This window comes from Phlebotomus papatasi, chromosome 2 (assembly GCF_024763615.1).
Source record: "Phlebotomus papatasi isolate M1 chromosome 2, Ppap_2.1, whole genome shotgun sequence".
NCBI lineage: Eukaryota > Metazoa > Arthropoda > Insecta > Diptera > Psychodidae > Phlebotomus > Phlebotomus papatasi.
Genome location: NC_077223.1, coordinates 102,537,054 through 102,551,007, shown reverse-complemented (window position 1 = coordinate 102,551,007; position 13,954 = coordinate 102,537,054). Strand labels below are relative to the sequence as shown.

Genomic DNA, 13,954 nt, shown 5'->3' with positions numbered 1-13,954 from the left:
CTCCGATCTCTTCATTATGGATCACAATTATCACACCTACTCAATAAAGTTTGCGAAAAATATTAAAATAATTATGACAACATTGCATGTCGCGTACTAAAAAACATAACGTGACCTAAAAGTGTTTTGAAATCAACGGTCGATAAATTGTGGACTATAGAGCGATGGCCTATAGCGGGACTCTACTGTATTAATCGTATCGGGTTATATCTGTTACAATTTAATCATGTTGTCGTATATTGTATATATCCCGTGTTGGAAGAATCTGCTGATCGTAGATCGCCTAGGAACTCCTTCTTCGTAGTGTGGATGCTTCTTCCATGTTCCCGGGGTTTTTTTGGGCAGAGGCGGTGCATTTTTATTAAGTTATATCACAGTGACAATATCTTTTTCTAGACATTCAGATCTTTGCACCGGGCGGGACTCGAACTCACAACACTGTGAGTTAAGACGGAGATCGATCCGCCCAAGAGCCAACGGTCTTGCCTATTGCACCATCGAGATCCCCATTTAAGAAATTAAGTCTTTTATACCTTTTAGGGTAAATATCCTAATTCAAAACCATTTCCAGACGCTTTAACTTTGACAGAAGATTCAACACATTAAGTTCATATTTTTTCTGGAGAGAATTACATAAATTTGCTCCTTGACTCTTCTAGAATGTTATTGTTTAGTGAAAATTCTTTAATTATAATTTGAAAACCTTTTAAATACAAGAAAAATACGCGAATGTAAAATGCTTCTATTGGAAACATATTAATCCAAATGGAGACAAGGGAAATTTTCTAATTGGAGACAAACAGTGTAAGTGAAACCGCGATGAAAGACTTCCAAAACCTTGTAGACTTCCTCCTGAGTGCAGGATTTGTTCTTATTCCTGATCTTTTCTCCTTTCCCATCTAAAACAATAAGAAAATCTCTCCGAAAAATAATATTTCCGGGGTTTCCTATTGAAGTATTTGCAGACACTTCAGAAAAACCCTTTTTGTTCACGAAATATGTAATTATTTCATTTGAAAAATTCACGTACCGTTAACATTAAATTGTGGTATAAAGGGATAGCCGACGGTGGTGTATCTGAGCTAGGTTTTTCAGGACAATCTGTCCTTCCGGTGAGCATCGGAATTTGTTGATCAAATTTTCAAGTATTCAAAATATTTTCAAGTACCAGTCCGCTCGCTGTACAAAAAAGAAAGAAGAAAATTGTTAGTGAGCTCCAAACCAAATTCAAAACTGATGCATAAGAAAATAGAGGAATTAGTGACAAAAATCCTAAAGAAAAGACCAACCAATAACCACTGAGGAAGACACGATAAGTGTCGAAAGCTCTGGTAAAATTGTGTGTTTGATTCATAGGATTTGATCAACAAATTCCGACGCTCACCGGAAGGACAGATTGTCCTGAAAAACCTAGCTCAGTTAACAATAAAGATTAGCACTTAATTTAACTAAAATTAGCCAGAAATATGACATAGATGTTAAACAAAACGAATAAACAACAGTCACTTTATTGTATTTTTCATTGGAAAATATGGTCAATCTATGAAAAATTCAATGGTGAAAAGGTACACTTTTAATTTTTCTGAGAAATTAACAAATTAAAGTTTGTGAATATGAATGGATTTTCGCTTTATTTAAAGCAAAATTAACTAAATAATGAAACTGAGGTATAGAAAATATATAAATATAATAATTTAGTACTGTATTTATCATGAAAACAATGGCGTTTCCATTTAGAGTAGCGAAAAAATCCCATTTGAAGCAGGTTTTCAATTAGCTTAATTTACCCAATCCCAATTCGATAATAAAACGATAAAAAAAACGACATTTTTGTCCAACAACCTGATTGGAGGATTTTCTTCTCCAGATCACTCTGTCTCAGTTGTGCCGCACAAACGCCTTCCAGAGCCCCTTCCCCTTCACAGCCGAGGCTGCTGATGATATTCGACGCAAGTTTGACTCCTGGTGGTCCAGTCAATTGTCTCCCCAAACGAATCCCATCGCTCCCAAGCTCTTGCCCTTCGTCAATCCTCCAGCAGCTACGCTGGATTTTTCCAAGACAGCTGAACACCTCCATGCTGGACATGATGTCCTGCTGGAGAACCACCATCAGCCCCACCACAACATGATTGTTCATCCAGCTCTCCAGACTGTGCATTCCCAGTACCCGAGTCAAAAGACTCGGATGCGAACCAGTTTTGATCCTGAAATGGAGCTTCCGAAGTTGCAACGCTGGTTCCAGGAGAATCCCCATCCCTCGCGACAGCAAATCCAATCCTATGTCATTCAGCTGAATTCCCTAGAGTCTCGGAGAGGCAGGAAGCCTCTGGATGTCAATAATGTTGTGTACTGGTTCAAGAATGCAAGAGCTGCCCAGAAGAGGGCTGAATTGAGGGGACAGACTTTGAGCAATGGATTCAGTGGGACAAGTAGCCTCATGATGTCACAGAGTGGCTACATGAAGAGTCCTCACAGCATCCCATCTGAAGACATCGACAACCTCTCGCAGCATTCCGATGATCTCGATGATGATCTCGACAGGGCTCCATCGCCACAGGTTAGTCAGTAACGAATCTCAAAAAAGCTTGAAATTTCTGAAGATCAGATCCCTTTCAGCTGCCCCTTTCCCTGACCACTCATGAGCGAAATCGTTCCCCACTGAGCGATGAACGTGAAACATCCTCCGTTAAGGTTGAACGCGATCGTGACAGCCCGGCCAAGACCCAGAACGGTGGTTCGGAACAGAATTCCTCAGAAGCTTCCACAACGAATCACAACAACACCAATCACATTCAAGATTCTCGCAGTGATTCTCCCAAAACCTCCCCAAAGTCTGAAGATCTCGATATGGAGGATTCTGATGTGAATCCCATGGAGGATTTTCGATCACCATCACCAGACTCCAGACGAGAACTCCCCTTTCCCATGGTGCCCAATTCAATGTTTTCTCACTCGATAATGTACATGAGTCACTATATTCCCACGGCTATGGGTCAGAATCCCCATCATCAGCAACAGCAGAGTCTGAGTCCCAGTTCCCTGACTCCAGGAGGCCTCAACCTCTCCAGCTTGTCCAGCGATGAGCGACGCAAACGCAACAGGACCTTTATTGATCCCGTCACGGAGGTTCCTAAACTGGAACAGTGGTTCGCCATGAATACTCATCCGTCACACAACTTGATCCTCAAGTACACCGAAGATCTCAATCGCATGCCCTACAGGTAAGTTTTCATTTATTTCTTCTATTGATTTGTTCTTTCTTGCAAAGATCATGTAGAATTGTTTATTTCTTTGGAGATCCTATTGAATTCGTGCTGATCTGTCTACTTTTCTAAAGATCGTTTCGACTGTCGATTTCTCAAAGATCGTATCGACTCCATCGACTCCTTGTTTGTCTTTATTTCTGTCTCTCGGAAACGTCGTACACATCTAACTTTCGTAAAGATCGTACCGATTTGTCTACCTTTCATTCGTAAAGATCGTACAGATCTTCTTTCACAAAGATCGTACGGTACAAAGATGTACCGATCTGTCTGTGTTTCATAAAGATCATACAGATCTGTCTTTCTATCATAAAGATCATACCGGTCTGTTTCTTTCGTAAAGATCGTACTGGTTTGTTTGTCTTTCGTATAGATCGTACAGATCTTCTTTCACAAAGATCGTACGGTACAAAGATGCATCGATCTGTCTGTGTTTCATAAAGATCATACCGGTCTGGTTCTTTCATAAAGATCGTACCGATCTGGTTCTTTCATAAAGATCGTACCGATTTGTCTGTCTTTCATTCGTAAAGATCGTACACATTTGTCTGTCTTTAGTAAAGATCGTACACATTTGTCTGTCTTTAGTAAAGATCGTACCGATCTGTCTTTCTTTCATAAAGATCATACCGGTCTGTCTTTTTGTCGTAAAGATCGTACCGGTTTGTTTGTCTTTCGTACAGATCGTACCTATTTGTGTGTCTTTCGTAAAGATCGTACCGATTTGTCTGTCTCTCATAATGATCCTATCGATCTGTCTTTCATTCCTAAAGATCATACACATCTGTATGTCTTTCGCAAAGATCGTACCGATCTCACTTTCTCTCGTAAAGATTCTACCGGTGTGCCTGTCTTTTATACAGATTGTATACCGATCTGCCTTACCTTCATAAAGGTCGTTCCGGTATGTCTGTTTTTCATAAAAATCTTACCGGTCTGTCTTTCGTAAAGATCGTACCGGTTTGTTTGTCTTTCGTAATGATCCTACCGTCTTTCATTCGTAAAGATCGTACACATCTGTCTGTCTTTCGCAAAGATCCTACCGACCTGGCTTACTCTCGTAAAGATTTTACCGGTCTGCCTGTCTTTCATACAGATCGTATACCGATCTGCCTTTCCTTCATAAAGATCGTTCTGGTATGTCTGTCTTTCGTAAAAATCGTACCGGTCTGTATGTCTTTCGTAAAGATCGTACTGGTCTGTATGTCTTTTGTAAAGATCGTACAGATCTCTCTTTTTTCGTAGAGATCGTACCGATCTATCTTTCTTTCGAAGAGATCGTACCGATCTGTCTTTCTTTCGTAAAGATCGTACCGATCTGTCTGTCGTTCGTAGAGATCGTACAGATCTGTCTGTTGTTCGTAGAGATCGTACCGATCTATCTGCCTTTTGTACATACCCTACAGATCTGTCTATCTTTCGTACAGACCGTACCTGTCTGTCTGTCCTTCATAAAGATAGTGCAGATCGGTCTTTCTTTCATAACGATCGTACCGATCTCTCTGTTTCAAGAATGAATCCATTTCGTAAACCTATAATTTTTGCATGCTTAAACCTTGCAAATGTTTCAGGCAAAAGTTTCCTCGGCTTGAGAGCAAGAACGTCCAGTTCTGGTTCAAGAATCGACGAGCAAAGTGCAAGCGTCTCAAGATGTCCCTCTACGACACTGCTCAGCTTTCGAGTCTGGGTTCAACGTTCCAGCAGGAGCTAGAAGAGCGCAAGATGAGTGCACTGTATCCCCACAGCGACCGGGATTTGAATTGAGAATCGCCGGAGCTAAGTAAGTCACCACTGGGCTTAGATCAAACCACGGAAAAGTGGACAAGTGTTATTTAGCAATATGTAGAAGGAAAAGTAGCTACTTTATCCCGCGAGTAATTAATTAAATGAAAAATACTATCGTGTGAGGTGTTGGACATCTCGGAGGAAACCTAATGAAATTAATCACTGATATGCAAAAAGTTCTGTAAGGAAGAAAAAAAAATCATGTACAATTGCAAGTTAATTACAATTTAGAAAGCTAAATAGAAATTTGATGATAAAAGGATACCAAAGATGAGATGGTAAATTTTAAAATAAACTTCTGAAAAAGTGACTAAAGTGAAAATAATTCTTATTGATATGATAATCCATAGAATAATGGATAAAATTCGTTATTACATTTAGTGTTACGTAGTAAAAATATTAATTAAATGATAACGTCTTAACTTATTAAGCTTTACTGAACATTCAAACAAAAATAAACTTAGAATTCTTGATGAGATGCAGCATCGCTTTAGGATAATTCGCTAATATTTCCCAAAAAAACAATCTGTTGAATGAGAAGTTAGGCTCTTTTTTTAATTATTATTTATCTGTCCTAAACTATAACTGATGTAAATATCACAATTTCTCAACTCTGCCAGAAAATCCAACAGTGTAACTTATCGATCAATAAAATGAGACAATTATTGACGTGTGATTATTCTTTGGTCCAACATGGCTCTTGAACTTCTTCGGCTTCCTTTACTTGACTTTGTACTTTCTACTCGAAGAGCAACGTCTATGAGCAATTTTAAGCCACGCCCTTTTTATTTTACAACGTAGAGACATTATGACACCTTCCTGTGAATTTTCACTCTAACAAATCCCCAAAAACTCCGCCATCAAAAATAGGTCACGCCTTCACAGAACCATTTTATTCAGAATTTTTTAAAGACTTGATCAAAATCTAGTTAAGGTAAGTGTGCCAAATTCCGGCCAGCTTGCAATTCCGGCCACCTTTTTTGTTCCTCTAATTTCCATGAATTTTTAGTTTTTACGTACTCTAAAGATTATACAATGCAAAAGAATAACAAAAAATGTAGCTTCGAAAAACGAGATGTCGTGAAAAAGATATTGGAAGAATTCCAGAAGGGGCAAGGAACTATGAGAATGAAGGTGGCCGAAATAGGGCACCAAAGCTATGTCTACATTTTTATTCATTTTAAAATGTATTAAGAATGATTTTAGAGTAAATAAAGACGATAAACGGTTTACAAGGTTCCAAGCAACACTCTTTCAGAAGAAAGAATAAAAAAATCAACTTTTATTAAAAATATTACATTTCAAACTTGAGACTTTGGCGCTTGCATGCAACTATGTCGAAATTTGGCACACACTCTATGTGAAGCTTCTTTGGAAGCCATGTCTTTGGACTTTGAAGACGAACGACGACCGTTAAATGATGTATCAGTTCAATTTAAGCACCCTATATAACGAAGTTTCTCTCAATAATAATAGTTATAATCTAATATAATAAATTAATAATGAATTATAATTAATCAATAATAATAATAATAAATTAATAATTAAATTATAATTATTACTATCCATCAAATACTAAAAGGAAATAGATTCCAGTTAAAATCTCGAATGAACCAAAATTCCAAAACCCAGAATCCTAAAAGACAAAATCCCAAACTTCAAAATCCAAAAACCCAAAATCCTGAAAAACCAAAATCCCGGAAGCCAGTATACCGAAAAGCTAAAATCTCGAAAATCGAAAATCCAAAAAAGCTAAAGTCCCACAAAGCAAAATTCTAAAGGCCTAAGGCTGGAGTTACAAATGGAACATAATTAAGACTGGGTATTAAGTCTCAAAAGGTCAAAATCCCGAATGAGCCAAAATCCCGAAAAGCCAGAATCCCGAATAGGGTAAAATCTGTGGAATAGGGTAAAACCAAGTGGGAAAAAATCCAAAATAGATCAAATAAAGAAAAGCTACAATCTCGAATGAGAAAAATGCTGAATGAGTCGTAATCCGGAATAATGTAAAATCCCGTATGGGTCAAAATCAAGTATGGGCCGAAATCCTAAAAAGTCAAAATCTTGACAAGCAAAAATTAAAAAAAAAAATCCAAAATCCTCAAAAATCAAAACCCTGAACTCCAAGATCCTGAAAAATCCAAAATCTCAAACTCCAAAATCCCGAAAAGCCAAAATCCAGAAACACACAGAAAAATGGAAAATTCTTAAACAGAAACACCCAGGAATTTAATTTCAAATCCCATGGAATGAATGCCAATGCCCTAATTCTAAATTCTTGATCGTTTAGTTTTAGTTGCAATTTGCAAATCTGTAGACATTTTTCATTTTCCAGCTAAAGCTGAACTTAAGTTTCCGATCTCTTAACTTCAAAGAGCTAGGGATTCTAGCCCATTTCTTTCGCTCAGAGCTTCTAAACTTAAACGCCTCGGGGATTCACGTCCAATTTAAGTTCCCAGGATCTTATATATTCTTAAATTTAGAGACAAAATTTTTCTGTATGAAGGCAAAATCTCGAAAAGTCAAGATTCCGAAGGTAAAAATCTTAAAAATCCTGAACCCAAAAGGCCGATAGGGGGAAGTGGGGCACCTTTGAAAATGGGGTACCTTTGAAATTGAGATTTTTCACCTATGTGTAATTAAAACTGAGCCATATCATAATGTAATTCAGCTTCTCAATCTGTTTGTGCAGCTAAATTATATCATGTTAAGGCTCAATTTTATTTAAAAATAGCTAAAAAATCCCAATTTCAAAGGTGCCGCACTTACAAAGGTGACCCACTTTCAAAGGTGCCACACTTCCCCCTATCTCGAAAAGCAAAAATATTGAAAGTCAAAATCCCGATATCCAAAATCTCAAAAATCCAAAATCCCGAAAGTCAAAATCCCGAATAGGCCAAAATTTCGAAAGCTAAAATCTCGAAATTACAATTACAATTATCATGAATTACAATGCTTTATTAGAAGATCCAGAAGTCTAGGGACAGCTAGGTATCCAGGTATTTGTCAATAAATTCCGAAAAAATTATTTTTAAATCTGTCTTTTGTTAGGGGCGTGGTCTATTTTTAATAAGGAAAGCCTTCCAATGGAATTTCAGGTGTAAATGGAAAATTTGATTTTCTTGGGAAGGTGTCTCTGTTTTCTAAGTTCAAACTTCTGCAATTTTATTTTGACTTAGGCATAAGATTTTAGAAGAGGTGTGTCCGAAAATTATTTGTAGATCGACTGACTTCCTCCGAAAGATGTTTTTGTTTATGAGTTCCAGTCAAGTGAACTCCTTTGGTGGCATTCACTTCCTGAAAATCTTCTCATTGTTTACCAGGCATGTGATGTACAATAAATTCTCTCGACACCTTTCGAGGAATTATATTAAAAAGATAGACTTCCCCGGCGTTAATAAATCAGGATTATTGTCAGCAGAGAGCAAAAATAAATTACGCGAATACTTGCTGATTCTTGAGTTTAAATACACAAATATACTTTTATCCGCAAAGCAGTGCTTCCAGAGGATTTATATAGGATGTGAAAGATGAATAAAAGTTTACACTCTAAGATTCTCAAATTTAGATAAATCCCACCTTCACTGTTTCACAAGACAACAAATGGTTGTATCACCGCGAAAACCCAACCAAGAGACATGCTGGATCTTTAGTCCGGAAGACCTGGTGAGGTGAGTGATTTGGACGGGAAGAGGTGAGTCTGAGGGATGGCGGGTAAATCTTGGCAGTGAGAAAAATCATCCGAGACAGTGACATCACTTTTGATGACAGAAATCTCAAGGGGGATGTGGCTTTTCGGGAAAACTTCCCCATTCATTTTGCCGCACAGCATTCATCTCATTTTGTGTGCACTCTTCATCAGACAGAATTATCTTGCACTTCCGACATAGCCGTCGAGAGTAACGTAACATCCGTTTCTTATCTGTTTAGTTCGCACTCTCGGTTCTCTATGGTACATCTCCCACTTTGCATTTCTCACCCACATCCAATTTCTTTCCGTTTGAGGCTTCCTGGATGCTCTCTCAATCACCTTTCTCAACACTCAAACCCATCTAGATACTTAGTTTTTGTTTAATAGAAATGTTTCATTTGCATCTCTCAAGGGAAATGAGGAAAGAACTTCTGTTAGGAAATTTGAAAAAAATAATCAAACTTGATTTATTGCACGTGGAGTACCATAGGAGAAAACGCGACAATTTAGTCTGGTAGACTTTATAAAAATTTATTAAATTATCTTTATTAAAAGTTTACAATCCCAAAAACTGAGCTGCAAATTAAATTTTTCCACTTTTTTATGACCCCGCGAAATTTCCATCTTGTAGAAGAACCAGAAGAATCAAATTCAGGATATTTGGAGAGCTCTTCCCATAAGTCAATCCTTGATAGTAAATTGTTTTGATTACATTTTTGAAATTTTTTGACTTTTGGTCGATCAATGACATTGAATTATTCGCCTTAACGGTTTCCAAGGTCAAATTTTTAGAGTTTTTGAGAGTTATGCCCAGCGCACAATAATTTTTGTTTGTAAACATGCTTTCAAAATTTGCTATGAGAGAGAGCGAGATGATTAGATCTAGATCTCATTTACTCTCATTAAAATGTCAAAAACATGTTTACTAATCAAAAGTTATTGTGCGTTGGGCATTAATTTAATAACAATAATAATAATAATTTCTGATCTGATTAGGCGTATTAGCGTTGTAAACTGATAGGGGAAAGTGATTTTTTTTTTATTTTTCGTGAGAGATTTACACTAAATTATCACGGAATTATCAACAATTGATGATAATCCAACTAAAATTTAAAAGAAATGTGTAAGTCTCTTAGGAAAACCAAAAGAAAATTCACATTATTCAAAGGCATGAACGTTCGAAGGTAGAGTACTTTCCCCTACCCGCTTTCGAGCGATTTATCAATAAATAATGCACAAGAGTGTTCGGTTCTTGGGCGGTGTAACCCCCGACTCGACTGTCACAGTTGTAAATTCAACTTCCTCAGCACAAAATATATGAAATGACTGTATAGTCTCGAAACGGAGTATGCAAACTATAAGGGATTCGAAACCTTAATCCTTATAAGGTAAGTGTGACTAATTCCGGCCAGCTTACAATTTCGGCCACCTTTTTTGTTCCTCGAATTTCCATGAACTTTTAGATTTTACGTACTCTAAAAATTATATAATTCAAAAGAATAACAAAAAATGTAGCTACGAAAAACGAGATTACGTGAAAAAGATATTGGAAGAATTCCCGAAGGGCAAGGAACTATGAGAATGAAGGTGGCCTAAATAGGGTACCAAAGCTATGTCTATATTTTTATTCATTTTAAAATGTATTAAGAATGATTTTAGAGTAAATAAAGACGGTAAACTCCTTACAAAGTTCCATGCAACACTCTTACAAAAGAAAGAATAAAAAAATCAATTTGATTTAAAATATTACATTTCAAACTTGAAACTTTGATGCTTACATGCAACTATGCCGAAATTTGGCACATTTACCCTATCTCAGAGATGCATCATCCGAATTTAATCGATGTATATTCAATGGAAAGGTCTCGAGAAACTCTACATAGTGACGGGATTAATAAATTCAGAATTCAACCTCAAGGGGCGTATTAGGTTTATCAGAGTTTTCAAATATTTTATTGAATTATTCATTGATTTTATGCAATGTTCCGAACTTTATCGTTTTGCTGATTGTTCAGTTTACAATTTTTTATATGGTTTGCAATGTGTATAGAAATATTATTCTTCAGACGCTTCAGTCGAGACGGAGGTTACACTACCCAAAAGCCGAACAGTCTTACCAATTGCACAATAGATCCATTCAGTTTTGAAATAATTAGAAAAGTGCAAAGTTTCGAAACTACTCAACTGATTTTAGCTGAGTTAATGATATTGTTATAACGTGATATATTCTCAAAGCGACCTATGAGGAAAACCACAAAGTTCTCTAAGGAAAATACGAGCATTTGGCACCAAAATAACACATTTACATCAAACAACTAAAATTCATGAGAGCAACTGATACGCCAGCAATATATCGTCGGTTGCGTCTACCTCTGTCGTATCTGCATTTATTTTGTATCTGCATTTGGTGCAAGCTACAATACAAACGTCCCCTCTTGCGTAAAATGCTGACACAAAAAAAAATGCAGATACGACAGAGGTAGACGCAACCGACGATATGTTGAGGCGTTATGGAATACAAAGACAAGCTGAATTGGGACTTCAAATCGACTTATGCCCAATAAGGGTTGGGTAACTCTAAGGATTTCATATGTATGCAAGTAAAATCTGTCTAAAAGTTTGCAGATTAACTTTTTTAACGTGTTTGAAGTAAAATTTCAACCTTTTATTAACATTGGACTTGCTTATCAATGAAATCCTAGGAGTTACCCAATCATTTTTACCACTTTTCTCAATTTGCAATTAATTTTCGTAATATTTGGGGCCTGTATCCTTATAGAAACCAACTGATTATTGTAGCACAATGAGCTGGCGTGATGGATATTCTGTGAGGACACCTCCGGTAATCACCAGTGGAAATTTTGATTCACCTCAAGAAGAAAGTAAATTTTCTGTCTTGTCCAGAGCTTTCGGTCCTGGATGTGGACCTTCTTCAGTGATCGACTAGACTATGTTTTTTGATTTCCAGAATATAGCGAACTTCAGGAAATCAAAAGGAAATCTGAAAACATAGTCTACACGATCACTGAAAAGGTACACATCCGGGATCGAAAGCTCTGGGCAAGATAGAAAATTTATTTTCCTTTGTTGTTTGAGGTAAAACAAAATTTCCACAGGCGATTACCGGAGGTGTCCTCTTAGAAGACTAAGTGATTATGACTTTTGGAGCAAATAATCATGAAGCGATTATCAAAGATGTCTATAATGCGGTTATTAACCCTCTGAGCCAAAACCCTTGGTCTTCCAGTAGAGTTTTCCAGATGTACGAGTGCCTTATCATTATAAATATTTACGGTTTTATGTATATTCTGTCGGTTTTCTTTTAACTTTTTGTAACTTGTAATTTTTGACTCCAATTATATAGCATCAAAAAAAGCGTTATTTTATTGCTATTTATCATCACTTTTATGTGAATAAATAAACCACTGCAAACTTTAGGTAAATGTATAAACCTACCATTTGGCCCTCAAATGCCATAATTTCAAGTTATAACTGGGTTAAAAGAAGTTAGTTGCACGTATTTGACCATTTGGCTAAATTTTATAAATGTGTCAAGAAACTTAGGGCAGATGGAAAATGCTCAATTTTGGGTAGACAATTATTTTTGATATGAAACAAAATGACTTAAATTCTTTTAAAATATAACAACATCTACGGATTACAAGCAAGTCATTTGCAAAAAGAAAAATTTTAAAAGTTATTTTATTCTATCCTTTTTTCCACCTGATTTTTCGAATATAGATTTTTTCAAGAAACTTTTAGCTGACAATGTGTATCATTGCAAGGTCCATTTTTAATTTGAAATATCAAGAAAAAGCTTAGTTTTAAAGCTGCGCCAATTCAAAGGTACCTACCCAAGAAGCAATTTTTCTTAATATGGTCTTGTAGAATTCCCTAAGTAAGGCATTATAGAACCAAAAATCTTTTTATTTGCTTATAACGCTCTTGGTTCTATCACTGAGATTACTTTGAGCACAGTGGCGCACTCTTAAGGATCTTAATGGCTTCTATAGGAATTTCAAAAGAAAATTCTCACTTTAAGTCTTTTAAAAGTGCATTAAAAGACTTGTTTAATAGGGGAAAGTGCTCTACCTTCGAACGTTCATGCCTTCGAATAATGTGAATTTCTTTTGTTTTTCGTAGGAGATTTACAATAAATTATCACAAAATTATCAACAATTGATGATAAGTCAACTAATATTTAATAGAAATGTGGAAGTCTCTTAGGAAAACTAAAAGAAAATTCACATTATTCGAAGGCATGAACATTCGAAGGGAGAGTACTTTCCCCTACTTGGTTCTATAAGGCAGCTATTTTGCATCTTGGGCACTACCTACATTTACATTGTATTATTTATAAAAATGACTTGTCAGCAAGGTTATTTTTAAAAGTTTAACTACAAAACCAAAAAACATGTATTTTAAATTTAATTTTTTTTAAATCATTATTAAGAATGTGATGTGAAGGACTTCATGAGATAGAGTTAGGGTACAATTTTCCTAGATTTCTCTCCTTTGGAATTGCTTTTAATGCTTATAATGGTTGGAATGGGGTCTTCACTTAGCCTAAATATTAACGACTCTCCAGTGAAGGGGAAAAAGAGGTGAAATATACATATAGGCATGATAATAATAATTCAACTAATACGAATTGATTTATATGCCACACTGTGATATTTAAGAGAATACCAGAGAGATTCTATGTGAAGCTTTTCCCTCGCGCTTCCTTCAGAGATTTATTTAAGATATATGAAATTGTTATATGCCGCCTTCTTAATAATGTAAGAAATGAGACAGCCCCCTAAATAGGGGAAAGAGTCCAGGGATGAGGAAACTAAAAAGGGTGAGAGTGGAAGATATTCTAGCCCCAAAGAGTCATGAGAATTAATATTTAGTGAAATTGTCCAAGTTATCGTTTGAGGATTTGAAGATGCAATTAACTTGAGGTCCTCATCTAGCGTCTTATCCCACTTAATTGTCGAATTAGTTGGTGAATTTTATCATTCTGTGACCAGAACAATTTCTTGGAGACCAGAGGGATTTTTCTCTCTTACATTGACATTAATTGAGTTATTTATGATCGTACTTTTGGCCATGGCATGCCCAAAAATCATAAATCCCACACCCAAACACTCCACAAAGAGATAGATCAGAACAAAATCACAGTAATTGCCATCGTTTTTTCTCCTGGCCATTTTTCATCCCTCATCCTAGG

General features: G+C 36.3%; 1 protein-coding gene across 1 annotated transcript in view; it reads left to right on the top strand.

Annotated features, from left to right (window-relative positions):
• The window catches only part of LOC129800489 (DNA-binding protein SATB2), an 84,621-nt gene extending 78,904 nt beyond the window's left edge, over window positions 1-5,717 (top strand). Inside the window, exons 4-6 of the mRNA XM_055844906.1 lie at window positions 1,868-2,557; window positions 2,617-3,221; window positions 4,835-5,717. Coding sequence (XP_055700881.1) covers window positions 1,868-2,557; window positions 2,617-3,221; window positions 4,835-5,027 — 1,488 coding nt within the window. The 3' untranslated portion in view covers window positions 5,028-5,717. The remainder of the gene's footprint in view (window positions 1-1,867; window positions 2,558-2,616; window positions 3,222-4,834) is intronic.
• The last annotated feature ends 8,237 nt before the right edge of the window (window positions 5,718-13,954 follow it).